Here is a 16,448-nt window from a genome sequence, read left to right on the forward strand (position 1 = left end):
AGGTGTTGTGTTTTTTTTTTCATAATATTTGCATCACCACTAAATTATTTATTATTTATTTATTGACATCATTTTAAGATTTAAAAAGATGATTAAGTTCAAATTTTAGATTAGATGATTGATTTATAATAGATCATTATTTATGGGAATAATTCATTATAGAATTTGATTACGGAAATAATTTTAGTAGCATTTTAATATACCAAAATTTATTAATTTAAAACAAACAATTATTTACAAAAATAATTTAACATGACATTTATTTATAGGATGATTTAATACGGAAATTAATTTTTAGAAATAATCATAACAAATTTGAATATGGAATTAAACATGACATTTGTTTATGAATATAATTTTATATGGGATCTATTTTTTAAAATTATATAATTTCAAATGGAAAAAATTATAACATAATTGAATGTGGAAGGATTTTTTCTGGCAAATTGATTTCTTTAGAGCAAAGGAGTTTTATTTATTATAAATCAACATAAAAATAACTATCAAGCAAGAAGGAACTGGTTAATTGCAATACAACTTTCAATTTCACAATTTATAGAAGATAAAAAAAATATTTTTTTGAAAAATCAGAATCATTATAAAAATCAAATTATTTATGTAATTCAGTTACAATTTATGGACTGGAATTTAAAGGAAATAACTTTTTATCACATTTGTTTTGTCATGTAAAACTGCAATTAAAATATTTCCCTAAATAATTTATTTTTAACATGAATTTTTGTGTTAAATAAAATATTTATGAAAATCAAATAATAGAAATTTTAGGTTTAGAAACATTTAAATGCCATAATTAAAATAAATATGGAATTTGTTTATAAATGTACAATAATAATATTTTGATGGAAAATATGAATAACAACATTTATAAAAAAAATTGTGGTGTTATTGAGGTACATTTGTGCTTGATTTCAATAAAAACCAAAAAGAAGATAAATTCTTTATAAATCGTGAAGGAGTGTATGATATGTACTTTTATGTTTATTAATTAGGTAAATTAGTAACTTTACCTAAACTAGATAACTCACTCTAGTCAATTTGGAATTAACATAAGTAAAGTACACTCCTAACAACAACAATAATAAATAGTTCAAAGATAAATATATATATATATATATATATATATCTTAATTTTTAAATATTAAAGTTGGAAATTGTGTTTATTTCATTTTACAAGACTCGATTGATAATGTTTATTACATTAATTATTTATAAACTATAAATATCTCTCATTAAAATAAGATATATTGTATTGTCAAATAATTAGAAGAAAGAGAGATATTAATGACAATGAGTGGACTAAGTAATTGGGTCTTATAAACATGAAGAGAGGGAGTTGTCTTTTATAAGTTTAGTTTGGTTGGGTATGCGAAGACTCTTTACTTGAGGGAAGAAAAGAAAAATTATGAGGAAGAAGAATGCAGGGGAAATGTGAAATAGAGAAGGACTTAAAGTGTGATATTGAGATGAAAAGATGTGAAGTTTGCGTGGAATATTGAGAAATTTTAAAATATAGCGTATTGAGTTAGACAAATTGAGCCGAAGTTTGAATGAACATAACACTTACATGCATGACTTATATAAGCTATTAAATTATGTTAAATATTGTTTTTTTATCTTTTTCATATCCCTTCCTCGAATGAGGATGAGTCGACATAAATGGAAGTAAAAAATGAATCGGTCCATCAAAATAAACAATACTTTGTAAGTATTTTGAGAAGTTTCACTTTGTAATATGAGATGTGTGTCTATACATATAAATATACACATTTGTATATAAATAAACATATGTAAACATATAAATATACACATTTGTATATAAATAAACGTATGTAAACATATACGCATCACAAACACGAGTGTATATAGATTTATATATTAGTGTGGGTATAGAGTGTGATAACTATTACGATACTCTCTTTGATTGTGGATATTTTTTGAGTACCTATAGGATTCATTATCAATTAATTTATAAATATATAAATTTTTTCTAATCATTAATATGATTATAGTCTATCACAGGAATTTATATATTTATAAGTATTTTTTATCATGATAAATGTAATTTTATCTGACATTTTATACAAAAATTAAAATATTATATTTGCAATTTAATTCAACAAAAGTTATTTAATTTAATTTTACTTTACATTGTGATTGAGATACTAGTTAACTTCTTTTTATTAACAAATGTTAATTTGTTAGTTTTGTTAAAAATGTTAGTTGAGAGATTCGAACATACGATCTTTTTCTCTCTCTTCTCCCTTCACCTTTCCCGAACTGATATATTGGTTAACTTGAATGTGCATACAATGTACATCGTGCATAATCCAATGTCATTTCACATCTTTGTGGATAGAAAGATACAATAAAATTAAGATAAACACATTTATTTTTTGCATAAGATTCAGTATATTATGCATGACCACTGCAAGGCTATTGAAACTATATATGTGTGGAAAAAAAAATCCAAATCTCACTTCACCATGTAGTATAGGACCTTTATTTTATATTGGGGCAAACTCACATGAGAAACAAACATGTGTTTGCTCTAAAAGCTTATGTGTAAAGGTTCTCATTGAAATGTTTGTTAAGTTTTCTCATGAGTGAGGTGCTTCACTCATTTCTAACACTACACCTATCTATGTGATGAGGATGAGTGAAAACTTTGAAGTATAAAGAGTTGATGTAGGTGTAATAATTCACTCTGTATTCGAGTTAGCTTATTTTGAATGTATTTTTTTTAGTTTATAAAAAAAAGATTTTGAAAGAATTAAAAAGTGATGCATAATTTTATCTTTGACCCCAACTTAATTGGACATAAAGGAAAGTCTAAACATTTATCTCCTATCTCATTGTGACACTTTTCTTGCATATAATTATATGAATTTTGCACATGAATAGTATTTTTACCAAACATAAGTGTTAGCAATACGTCAACAAGTGGTTAGCCAACAATGAATGATTTTGTTATGGAATTTCATAACTTGGATGCTCTATAATACATGATATATTTCAATCCATTAAGTTGTTTTGTATGTTATGATTTCAATCTTGAACCATTTCAATTTGCTTGTGGTTGATTGGTAATATCAAATATTATGTTGTATTTTCTAACTTGAACAATTGTTTGGGTGTTATTTTATCATAATGGTTCCAATAATGATTTTTGTACTTGTGAGATTCAAAACTTTAAGTTATTTTAATTACGACGTCTCTTTTTTATTAGTTCTAACATTCCACTAGATACAATTTCATCTTATATTCCATGCAAAAGATGTTGGTTTAGAGATCATATTTTATGCTTTTCGAAAATATGATTGGTACTGAATGTTGAATAAAAGCTTGATATTGAGTGATGATGTTGGAGCTGTGCATCATTTGTGCTCCATGATGTTGTTTTTTCGTTGGTTGTCGGAATCATGATGTGGTGACAAATAGACATTATAAGGTTTGCATTGTTATCACATGCAAAAGGGTTTAACATTTGAAATATTTTTTATTTTGTTTGTATTTATTTACATTAATATGGAGTATAGAGTACATATAATTTATCTTTCTTGGACTTTAGCATTTTCTGTTAGAGGTTTAGTTTATATTATAATAAAATTTATTCTATAAAAAAATACGACAACAATCAAAGCTACTCAACATATTTAATGATTATTGTATGGAGGGTAACAAAATTGTTAGATGAAATATTTGCTCCATTTTTTAGGTGAATTTGAGAAAATAATTATATTGAAAGTTTGAAATCATATATTTTAATAATTAAGATTAACCATTTAATTTTTAATATATTTTAAGTTTTTTTATTATATATTGAACGTCTATGAATTAAAACTAGTAAACATGCAAGTAGTCATTCAATAATTTTTTAAAAATGACAACACAATAAGAAATTAAAAAGAAACTACTAATTAAAAATATTATTTAATATTATAAAAATTCAAAATATATTAAAACTTACGTAAGCATATAAATGGCTAAATATTCTTTAATTCTTTTATAATCATCTCTACTAATAACATGGGCATTGGTCATGATAGGTGTGCAATTGTATAGGCTATGTTTTTGGTGTGAGAATGTCGCAATGATAGGTGTTGTTGAATATTTGTATAATTGTTGTTGTATTTAGATATTTAATATTTTCATTTTTTGTGATAATTTGACAATTATTTTTGCAATGCCACAATTTATCATTTTGCTAGTTTGTTTCTAAATACATAATTAAATTTTAAGAGCATGGACTAAAATCTAGTATCAAAACAAATTGAATGCTTATAGTGTTGTTATAATACTCTTCATACTTTCAATAAAGGAGAATTAAGCGTGTACATGCAAAAGACACACTTATACTAAAAAAGAGGTTTCTTAAGTTTAAAAAATACATGATATAGTTGGATGATCTTATTTGGGGATACCCCTTGAATAATTGTTGTGATAAAAAAATAAAGGAAATAAACTATCAATTAAATGAGTGAATTCTTACCACCAATAAGATAAAAAAATGTATAAACTTATACCTTACTTGGAGTGGTTGAGTTTCAACATTTTTTGTTTTCAAACTTAATCTTGTAAGCAATATTAGTTTAGGTTTTAAAATTATTCTAATCTAATTCTATTTTTAAGTATTTAGAAGTTATTTTATCCATTTTGATATTTTCTTTGCCTTTTTATTCTAATCAACTTGACTTAAACTACGTGATGAAATGTTGAACTTGATTCTTAAATTTTAAACACAAATTAAATTTAATCATTTTTAGGTCAATTGGATCATGACTTAATCTAAGCTTATGCACTACTTATCTCTTTCTCATAATGTATCTTAGGAAAAAAGTTTTACTAAATTGATCATATACACTATTTCACATAAATTTATCTGCTAAACCAAAATAAAATACTACTTTTTTTTTTGTAATTGTGATCCATTGGACATAGATCTAATTTTTCATTTTTTAGTTTTATTCATAAACTAATATTAATTTTTTTTATATTTATTGTATTGTATATACATATAAAATACAATAAAAATGAAAATTATAATTAAAAAAACAAAAATAATTTTTGTTTTTTTAAAGAACAAAATGTTTGTTACCACAAAAATAAATGATTTTAACTGAGTTGGTCTAAATTTTACTATAGTTTTGATATGCATTTAGTTTGTAATCAACTCAACTCAAACCCATTTAATGAAACATAAGGGATTGAGCTTTAGATACCAAGCATTGATTAAACAAGTGTTTATTAACTCAATTCTTTCATGCCCCCATTGGAGTTTAACCAATCTAAGATAGTATAGATAGGGTTTTCATTGGGCATAAACCTTATTTTAGAATATTGAATTGAATTTGATTTTTTTGGCTTGAACCAACACTTGCGACTTACATACATCAAAGCTTCTGACCACTTGTCTTGAATTTGCTTAATGAAATGTTGACTTTGAACTTTAAATTTTTAGCACAAATTAAATATGAGGATTTGAGCTTGATCTAAGACTTAACGCTAAAAAAACTCATACAAATTAAGCTCTCATTAGACTTGAGTCTCATTTTATAAGCCAAAGTCTACTTTATTTATTTATTTTGTATATTTGATATAGCCCACAACCTACATCAAGTCCACAATCAGCCTAAACCCACTCAATTGTATATAGGGTTTGTGCTTCAAATCTTGATCAAGAATTAAATGAGTTTTTTTAGTCTAACCTAATCATCTGTGGACAAGACTCATACAAACTAAACTTGTGACTCATTTTAGAAACTCAAATTGAATGCATATTTTGACTTGACTCGCTATAATTAATGACTCACGTGAAGCTTAGGATTGACCAAATTTGAGTCCATCCATTGAAAATATATAATTTAGAGACAAATTCAATGTTGGCATTTTTTTGTTTGATGCAGCTCACGAAAGCATGTAAAAAACTTAGTTACTTGATTTTTTGTTTTGTTCTGCTCTCACTCCATGCCCCTTAATCACAATTTCATGTAAAAATCTTCCCATGATTTTATTAAACTTTTTAAAAGAAAATTATAAGATTATCAACAAAATTTAAAACCAAAGAAAACTAAAATTACAAATTGAAAGCTAAAAATTAATCATATACGTATTTAAAATTTTAAAACTTAAAACTAAATTCCACATCAAACGAAACTTGAATTATTGAACCAAGGATGAGATCACAGCATAGTATCAAATATCAAACATTTTGGTTTAAATGAGGAAAATGGTCGGTTCTTAAATATTATGGACTTGGGTCATTTGGGGGTAGCCGTCCAAAACATGCACGGCCCATTCTGGTACATTACCCAAGTGATGCTTAAGTATTTATCATCATGTAATATATTTTTGTTAAATAAATAATTCACAATAAACTTCAAGAAAGTTAAGTAAAGAAGGCAGGGAGATACTACAATCACAATTTACCAATATTTTTTTCCCTTCTTATTTTCTTAACGTGGATTTTTTTTTGAGAACAAATTTAAATATTAATTAACAATTATCTCATAAAACAGTACACATTATAAAACTATTTTATAACAAGTTGAAATATCCTTTAACCTAAATTTATTAGGAATTTTAATTTATACATAATTATGTAAAATTTAATCATCAATTGATATAATGTCTAACCTTTTTCTTCTGAGAGATATAATGTCCAACCTTAATCTCCTTAGATATTATTTCTCCCCAAACTTTAAGAAACAAGTAAAAATACGAAGATATGATCATAATCCATTTATCAATAAATTAAATTGAGCAGAAAATTGAATATTAACAAATACAACATAAATTAGGAAACATTATGATATTATTCTATACCAAGTTGAAATAATATAGTAACTTCTACCCAAAAAGTATAGTAATATATTTAAAATAATTTTGGTTCGATTATATTTACTATGATTGTCCTGTGTTTGTTGAGGATTTTTTTGTAATCTACTTATTATATTATTTTTTACTAATTGGCAAAGAACTTGACTGAACCTAAAATTAAAAGAATTAGTCATATTATAGCCAGCCTAAAATACTGAAAATCTGTGGACACAACCTGATCCACTAAGAAGCCAACCAAAAAATCTGATGGTCACCAAAACAAAAAAGATAACAAATGCAATATAAAATACATTTTGTTTAGAATCACTATATATAATAGATAGATAAGCATAAAAAATTGTACCAAAAAAAGATAAGCGTAAAAGCTATATAAATAGATAAATAAATATTGTTGCGTTTACGCTTTTAAATAAGCATTCATGTTTATTAATTAATGTTGATTAAATAATGCGGGACTAAACAATAAATTATAAATTCAAGTTTTTATCATTGGTAAACATAAGCTTTTTATTTTGGATTTGACTATTCTAAAATAAGTCAAAGGCAATTAATTTTTCCAGTAACTACATAATTAACAAAGGTAAGTAATTACAGTTATTATTAATTGAAAATAATAGTTAATATTATAATATATTTATGATGATATGGCTTAAACATTTTTTTTGTCTAAAAAAAGTGACATATCAATTAAAAGATGGAACTAAATTCTTTTGATTTTTGCCCCCGTATCCCGCACCAAAAACTTGTCCGCAAGAACATTCGTAGGATCGAAGGACTAGCCACGTGTCGCGCATCCAAAACCCCACACACGGAGGAGCAAGGAGTACGTGTACCGCAGGAACCAGTTGGGGGGATGCCGGACAAAACAAAACAAAAACATAAGGGAGAGAAGAGGTGTGAAGGAGGGGCAATTCCAGTAATTAACTGAAAAACCGAGGCTATTTAACCACGCAAATGACAGCGACGCGCAAGAGATAGAGATAGAGAGCCAAAAGCCGAAAACGCCATCATCCAAACAGGGCCTTTCTCTCTCTTTTAAAATACACATTTTCTCTGCCCCTCTTAACTTTTCGCCCTCTCTCTCTCTCCGCCCTCGCAACACAATCTCCTCCTCACAGTTTCGTCTTCTCGATCTCACCACTGTGAGTCATCAACTCTCAATTCCTAACCCTAATTTCCCAATCCAATACCATATCTTCTTAGATCCCTAATCCCTTCTCAAATTTCGTTTATTATTTATTAATATTCTCACCGTCCAATATTCCCCCCCCCCCCCTTTCTTTTTCTAATCTTCAGAGCTTTCTCTTCGTTCTCGTTGCATATTCGATTTCGATTGTCAATTTTTATGGTTGTTTTTATTGTATATCTATATATTCTCTCTGTTCTGATTGATGTTTTAGTTGATCTGTGGTGTCTCGGGTTCGCCGTACTTCAATGCATCTATGATTTTTTTTTAAGTGATTTGGTGTTATTATTGATCAATCAAATGTTGCCAGAGTCGAAACACTGAGGGGCGGGGGTTATTTGGATTTTTGTCTAGATTTCCTGATGCTATTATTGATTATGGTTATTATTCATTCACATAGTTTCCGATGCACTTTACTTTTTTTCATCGGTCACAATATTCCTTAGGTGAATGCTTTACAATCGAAAGAGACTGTGAACTTGTTGTGTCGGGTGTATGATAACTAGCTGTATTATTCATCCACATAGTTTCCGATGCACTCTTTTTCACCGGTCACAATATTCCTTAGGTGAATGCTTTACAATCTTAAGAGACTGTGAACTTGTTGTGTCGAGAGCCGTGTATGATAACTAGCTGTATTGAGGGGTATATCATAATTTTCACTCTTACAGCTGTGGTTTGGTTCCTTTGTTTTGCATATCAGCTGGATAAGTGCTTTGCTCTCCTTTCAGGGTTAAGTTTCTGATGCCCATTGTTTATTATGTTTATGTTTATTTTATTTGACACAAGGGTGTTTTGTGGTTTATCCTGTTCTTCAAGGCAATCATGAGTGACGAAGGAGAAAGAACTTGTCCTCTCTGTGCTGAAGAGATGGATTTGACAGATCAGCAGTTGAAACCTTGCAAATGCGGTTATGAGGTTTGATTCTATGTTTATCTTGTTAAAATTTTAATTAATTTTTGTCCCTACTTGTTCTTTGGTCTGCAGTCTGTATAAAATTTCCCTCTTTTTGATCCTTCAAATGTTTATTCAGTAACTCTCCCCAATAGCATTTGTCTCTTGGAAATCCTTCATCTTTTGGAAATTGACTTGTACATGTGATGTGCCTTTATCACAAAGACTCATTATGATAAATGTCAGTTTCATCTTTCCTTGATTGCAGATCTGTGTCTGGTGCTGGCACCACATAATGGACATGGCTGAGAAGGATGACACTGAGGGGCGATGCCCTGCATGTCGTTCTCCTTATGATAAGGAAAAGATTGTTGGGACGGCTGCAAACTGTGAGAGGTTATTCGATGAACCCTATCTTATTTCTGTAGGATTGTTTATGTTGTAGTGTTTCTGTAGGTCTTTTCTTCACTTTATTATTCAATATACATCAATGTATTTGTATAATTATTTATCAAAATGAGAAATGCTAACAAAGCACTCTTTACTGTTTTGCTGAAATTTATAAGAACTGTTGAAATGATGTGAGTCCTACTCATAATTTTGAGTTTCTTAGCAAATTTCAATGAGATATATATAAGGAACTCTATAAAGTTTTTCTTGTTTTGAGAATGAAACAAAGGAAAATATCAGTTACTGAACTTTTTGTTCCTAGTCCGTTTTTTGTGTGCATTTATCTAGATGATATTTTTCCTGTAGATTGGTGAATGGAATTAATATGGAGAAAAAGATGAAGACTCAGAAAGCGAAGTCTAAATCATCTGATGGGCGCAAGCAGCTCAGCAGTGTGCGAGTGATTCAGAGGAACCTTGTTTACATAGTTGGGTTGCCTCTCAATCTTGCAGATGAAGATGTAAAATTTTCGCCTCATCCACTCTTTTGAGCCCCTTAATGTTGCCATTCAACTTGTTTGTTCTCTTTTCGTTGGAATTTTTTGGGCTATTTTCCTTGGAACAAATTTTTATTTTTAATCACCATTCATCCAGCTTCTTCAGCGGAGAGAGTATTTTGCTCAGTATGGGAAGGTCTTAAAAGTGTCAATGTCTCGAACAGCAGCTGGTGTAATTCAACAGTTTCCGAATGATACTTGTAGTGTGTAAGTATATTCTCTTCAAGTTTGTGATTTCCTTGATGGTATTATGGGTTTCTGTTAATTATCTCGCCACTGTAAAAAGAACTTATACTGTTTAATCTTGTTGTCATTGATTTGAATTGGATAGCTTTGAATTTTAGGACATTTCTCTTCACATTAGAAGGAAGGAAGCAAATAACATGAAAAAATTCTGAGAATGGGTGTATCTTCCCCCTTTCTCCATTTATTTCCTGCTGCTACATTAGCACAGATGATTATCTTTATAGGATATATTAATATATTAATAAAAACACTACAGTTCCTAATCAAAGGTTTTTTTCCAGATATATAACTTATTCAAAGGAAGAGGAAGCGGTTTGTTGTATTCAAAATGTACATGGATTTGTTTTGGAGGGTAGACCTTTAAGGTACAAATATTCATTGAAACTTGTCATACATGGGATATTTAGCATTGACTTTTGCTCATCAATTGTGTGTGTTTTTGGATTCAACATTTCAGGGCTTGTTTTGGAACCACAAAATATTGTCATGCATGGCTCCGAAATGTGGTATGAGAATTACTGGTCTAGATAGAATTTTCAAATTATGCTTAATTACTTGTTCTTGTAATTGAGGAAATATCTCTATGACCAGCCTTGCAGCAATCCGGATTGTCTATATTTGCATGAGATTGGCTCCCAAGAAGATAGTTTTACCAAGGATGAAATAATTTCAGCATACACTAGGTACTTTTCTGATAATTTGACGATACTTACTGTGATTCAGATAAATAAAACCTTTTCTTGATGAAATTGAGGATTTGTGATCTTTGCTTTCAAACTATTTAATTGGTTAAAATGAAGGAAATTGCTTTAATTATATTGTGCTGGAAAAGGATGTGTTTACAGATTGTGCTTTCCTGTACTTGTAGTTGCTTGAACTGAATATAGTGCTTTCCAATAAATATATCTTAGCTCACTTTGTTATTTTGAAGAAGTCGAGTTCAACAAATCACTGGTGCCACAAACAATATGCAACGGCGGTCAGGGAATGTATTACCTCCTCCACTGGATGATAATATGAATAGTTCATCTGTAAAGCCTATTGTTAAAAATTCTTCTTGTGTAAGACCTTTTTTTTAATCTTTCCTATAACCCCATATTGTTTGTGTGTCAGCTTTCACTATATTGATGTAGAAAGCTCATTTGGATTATGATCTTTAATTGCTAAACTGAGTGAAGTGCATTTATGCACTCAGCCAACGCAAAAAACTGACATTTAATTTTATTTATGAATCAGAACTTTGTTAACATTGTAAGAGGTTCACCTCCAAATGGAATATATGGGAAAAATATGGCCCTTCCTGCTAGTGCTGCATGGTATGCACCACGTATAATTTTGTACTTGGCTTTGAAGGTTGATCTTATCTAAAGATAATTATGGTTCCTGGCTATGTTTATGTTTGGCAGGGGTACTCAGGCCTCAAATTGTCAGCCCCCTGCTGGAGGTCTATCATATCCAAATGGGCCATCCAAGCCGAAACCTGATACAGGCTGCAGCACACTAGCATTTTCTGCAGCTGTTACAGGCTCAATTCAGGCTTCTGATGTTACAAAGAGGCCACCATCAAGTGATGGGTGCCATAGTATGACACCTACAGTGAAAAGTGAATTGTTGAAACCTGTTAAACAATATAACAATAGCGTGGGCAGTCTGGTTAGTGCAGGAGAAAAAACTTCAGCTTCTGATGTTTCTCCTGTGCTCGTGAATTTGAACAGCCAGTTGTCTTCTCTACCGTTGTCCCGAGATAGTGATGGCAATTGTACTACAGCAAACACAATATATTCTACTAACATGACTGGACAGTCTTGTAACTCTGGTCCTGAGGAAGCAATGACTGCTACCAATGAAGAGATTCAGAATTTGTCCAATGAGTTGTCCTCAATTAACATTGATAGAAATGCCGAACATTGCGGTATAACCAAACCTAATAGCCCGCCTACTGATCATGCATTGGTTAAATCCCCTCAAATTCAAGGATCAAAATATAATGTTGACAGATTTAGAGATGTGATAACTACAAATGTGACTGGTAAAGCTACCTTGAATAATGTGGCCTGTAATTCTAGGGAACAGTGTGATTGGAAATTGGATTCTCAATCTCTAGTATCAGATACTGCTGAAATTGATGATGATGTGACATCTTTTGATAATCAAAGACTCAAGGATCCAGAAGTTGTTTGCCGTTCTTATTTGCCAAAGTCAACCAGTTTCCTTCATGCATCAAACCATTCTAGCCCTTGTCTTCTGCAGCATGGGGAACTTTGTACTGCCATAAATGCAGGTTCTGTATCTGCTGATGATAGAGTTCAAAATGAATCTATGTTACATGCATCCAATATATTATGTAATGGCCACCCGGAAAAATTGGTCAGCAGCAGCTCCTATGGTCTGCTTCACGATGAAAGAAATGGGCATATCATTCAAAGATTAGTCGGTGATGATGTTAATTTTGGGCATGATGTTGCTAGGGATAAGGGTGAAAGTAGTATAATTTCAAATATATTGTCCATGAATTTTGATACCTGGGATGACTCACTAACATCACCTCATAATTTAGCTAAGTTGTTGGGTGACAATACTGATAACCGGTCTGGTCCTTTAAACAAATCTAGTTCTTGGAAAGGTAATGGTAACAATCAATCAAGGTTCTCTTTTGCGAGGCAAGAGGAATCCAAAATCCAAATGTTTGATGCACATGCATCTTATGGTGTCAGCCATCAACGGCCAAACCATACAGTCTTCCAGAATTTTGCAGAAAGAGACTTGTATATGGATAAGTTGGGCATTGCAAATGGATTTTCTACCGGTAACTTTGAGGAAGCTGATAATTTGGTCAGTGGTCATCCCATTGCATCTTCTAATAAGTTTTCTGGTGAGTAACAATAACTTTCTTGGGATGCCTACGTTTCTAATGGCATATCTTATTATTTGTTTCTCTGCTATTATTTTCAATTTTACATTTCCATGATTGCTTGTGTGCCATTCTTGTTTGGTGATTAACATGTATTTAAAACATCTGATATTATTATAATTTTAGGTACATTATGGTTTTGCTTTCTTTTCCTTCACAATTTCTCCTTTGCTGTTTTGTAGATTAAAATTGTGGTTTCCTCGGTTATCTGAATTCCTGTTGTATGTATAGTAGTTTTTTGCTACCTGATTATTTATGTGCTGTTTGTGGTATTTGATTACACAAGTGCTTTGAATTTGTGTATGGGGAAAGAAGAGAAATTGCATCTTTGTTGTGACTTTTCAACAATGTTGGAGGATTAGAGTCTTTTTTTCTTGGCTTGTGATATATGCTACTTGTCTTCAACTCAGAAGCTGCTGCAGCTAACAGGCCAATATTGAGTTTGTATTCAGACTGTTTAAAAAGCTGGATGATTTCTGCCAGAAAATTTAATCAGACTGAAGGCTCAATTTACAGGTTGAGCTTATCGTCAACCTTGCTTTTCAATAATTAAAAAGCCATTCTTTCACTTTATAAGGGCTAAATAACTAAATATAATGAAGACCTTCAGCTGGAAGGGGACTTTGAAACCAATTTTGCTCCTGTAAAAAATCTCAACATTGTATTGTGTAGAACAGTCGTGACTGAATAATAATTTGTATAATAATTTGTTAAGAATGTAGTGTATGAAAAGTATCTGGACAACATACATTTTTCAATTATGATTTCAACTGTGATGATTTATTGATCACTGGATAAGAAAGAAAATTATGTCCACTGTATCAAAGTGGCATAACAACTGCTGGTTCTGTTGCGTAATTGCCCCTTTTCTAGTTAGAAAGTTCAAAAGTTTTAGCTATATGTAAGTCTGCACTCCTGGGCAACCTATTTGCCTTCCTCTGATTTCTGCACAGCTGTTGTGTTAATATCTATTTCTGGTGTCTCAGATTTTTGTATTCACCTAATCTAATGATCTTACTTTTTGTTATGGTTGACAGCCATTTCAAGAGCACAAGTTTCAGCCCCACCAGGATTTTCCATTCCAAGCAGGCTGCCACCACCTGGGTTTTCTTCCCATGAGAGAGTGGAGCAGGCTTTTGACTCCATTTCTGGTTAGTTATGGTTTCTATTATCCTTCCACGCATACCATTTTTGATATATTGTCGAATATGTTAGTCCTTTTGACAGGGAATTCTTTGCTTGACCATTCTTCCCTATTGAGAAATTCATATCAGACACCTTCAGCTGGAAACCTTGGTAGTGCAGGGGACATTGAATTTATGGACCCTGCTATTTTGGCAGTTGGCAAAGGGAGACTTCAAGGTGCACTGAACAGCCCGGCACTGGACATTCGATCTAATTTCATGCCACAATTAAATTACTTCGAAAATGATGCCAGACTACAATTATTGATGCAAAGATCTCTCGCACCACAGCAAAACCTTAGATTTTCTGAAATTGGGAATACTTTTTCTCAACTTGGCGATTCCTATGCTGTTTCTTCAAGGTTAGATCAATCCCAAGTCAGTAATCTAGGCCCATTCCAACAGCTATCTCTGCAGCAGTCTACAAATGCAGTCTTGTCAAATGGGCAATGGGATGGGTGGAATGAGGTGCAGAGTGGAAATGGTTTGGGTGTGGCTGAGCTTTTGAGAAATGAAAGACTTGGATTCAATAAATTTTATTCAGGATATGATGATTCAAAATTTCGGATGCCAAATTCTGGGGATCTTTACAACAGAACATTTGGGATGTGACCTTTTGCTAGTTATGTTGTCATTGTTGTTGTTGGAAATGGTAAAACCTAGCAGAAATGGACAAACAATTTTTTGTGCTGCTGAGGATGATGGAACTGATTCTTGCTGGCGTGTATTGGGCTACCTAATGATGAAGCTCCAAGAAGTGTAATTTATGGCTACAGTTGGTAATTAGCAAACTAACTCTGTTTTCATGATTTAATTGGCTTATATGGCATTGCCCTGCATACACATGAAAGTGTTTTCACCTGCCTGTGCCAGAACATTTTATATAAAAAAAAGTTTTTTTTGGTTCATTTTTGTACTGGGTTTCATATTTTCTATGTCAAGAATGACATTGGTGTTTTGCTTGTTTGGTAATTGTGCACTCATTTCCCTCTTTTTTCTTTCTAGTTCTGGATTGGCAGAAGTGAGCTGTTTTGGGATTATAAGATATCAAAAATGTCAGTGCTGACGTGATCAAACTGGCAGGTAGATCTTAGTTGAGTCTTTCCCTCATAGTACGGAGCATGGAAACTTGTTGATTCAAAATCAACAAGATCGGTCTCATTTATTGTTTGTAACTTACCTTTTAGATTAACTACCCTTGTGGGTAGAATTATAGGTTTGATACGACTAGTAAAAGGGAAATTGTTTTGAAGTGGATATACATGCTTCAGTTTGATACTCATAATATATCGCTTTTTAACTTGAAAGGTCCATTATCCATGTGATGTGAATGAAATACCGTTGTGCTGTTAGAGCTTCTGGCCAATTTTTTTCTCTTAAGTCAATTAAATTTGTCATTTCTTTCTGTGGAAGTTTATTTTTTAATCGTTTCATATATTCACCGCGGCTTCTAAGTGCACTGTATTTTCCCTTTGTTATTATTTAGCTGTTTTCTGATTTTGGTAGTGTTTCTCAAACTAATATAACCAGCAGGGACGGCGTGACCCATGCCTTGTTATGATTAACTTTGGGCATGTCTATATTAGCCAGTCAATTTTCAGCATTTGGCGCAGCTGAAAATCTAAGGTGTGTATGAAATAATGTTTAGGACATTATTACTCTAGGGCTGATTTTGGATATGTTGAATGAGACGGTTTATGAATTTATTAAAAAGGATTGACTTAATTTTTTCATATTTGGAAAATAAACTGTCTTTAGATTACTACCTAATATTTCTTTTCAATCAAGTATCTAAAATTTTTTTATGTTTTATTTTCATTTTATTATTTGTCGTTAGTTTTCTTTCGTTAAGTGATAATGTGATAAACAGAGTATCACATCATATCTTATCACAAACATCTTAGCATTATGTTATCACCTTCTTTTCTTCTTTCCATTCTCCAATGGAAACCACCACCATTGTGTCACCATCGCCAACCATGTCTTGCCACCATCGTGCTTTCCAACCTCTTCTCCCCTTAGGGTAGGTACCTTTTGATATTTTTTCTACCCAAAATGCCATCATCCACTTCTCTCCACCTCAATCACCCCAATAATGCAAGAACCATTGTCTTCCACGACTTCAAGCGCGACCAAGAGTAGCACAAAAAATAAAATGAAACATTGTTGTTTATTTAAGTTGAATCTAATTCGAAGAGAAGTTGATAGGAAATTGGAGCAATT

General features: G+C 31.3%; 1 protein-coding gene across 5 annotated transcripts; it reads left to right on the forward strand.

Moving 5' to 3' along the window:
* The first annotated feature begins 7,861 nt into the window (after nt 1–7,861).
* Nucleotides 7,862–15,591, forward strand: LOC114380166. Of its 5 annotated transcripts, none has more exons than XM_028339117.1 (14): nt 7,862–8,000; nt 8,864–8,962; nt 9,207–9,334; nt 9,695–9,848; nt 9,982–10,091; nt 10,412–10,495; nt 10,588–10,636; nt 10,722–10,813; nt 11,062–11,191; nt 11,367–11,446; nt 11,537–13,002; nt 14,079–14,192; nt 14,257–15,004; nt 15,231–15,591. In XM_028339117.1, the coding sequence occupies exons 2-13, from the start codon at nt 8,870–8,872 to the stop codon at nt 14,835–14,837; spliced, it is 3,081 nt and encodes a 1,026-aa protein (XP_028194918.1). In that variant the 5' UTR covers nt 7,862–8,000; nt 8,864–8,869; the 3' UTR covers nt 14,838–15,004; nt 15,231–15,591. The 5 variants fall into 5 exon arrangements, with proteins under 5 accessions (XP_028194918.1, XP_028194919.1, XP_028194915.1 ...); XM_028339118.1 differs by having other exon boundaries at nt 7,887–8,000; nt 11,065–11,191; nt 14,269–15,004; XM_028339114.1 differs by lacking the exon at nt 7,862–8,000 and adding an exon at nt 8,758–8,776.
* Nucleotides 15,592–16,448: the final 857 nt, after the last annotated feature.

This window comes from Glycine soja, chromosome 12, assembly GCF_004193775.1.
Source record: "Glycine soja cultivar W05 chromosome 12, ASM419377v2, whole genome shotgun sequence".
Lineage (NCBI taxonomy): Eukaryota > Viridiplantae > Streptophyta > Magnoliopsida > Fabales > Fabaceae > Glycine > Glycine soja.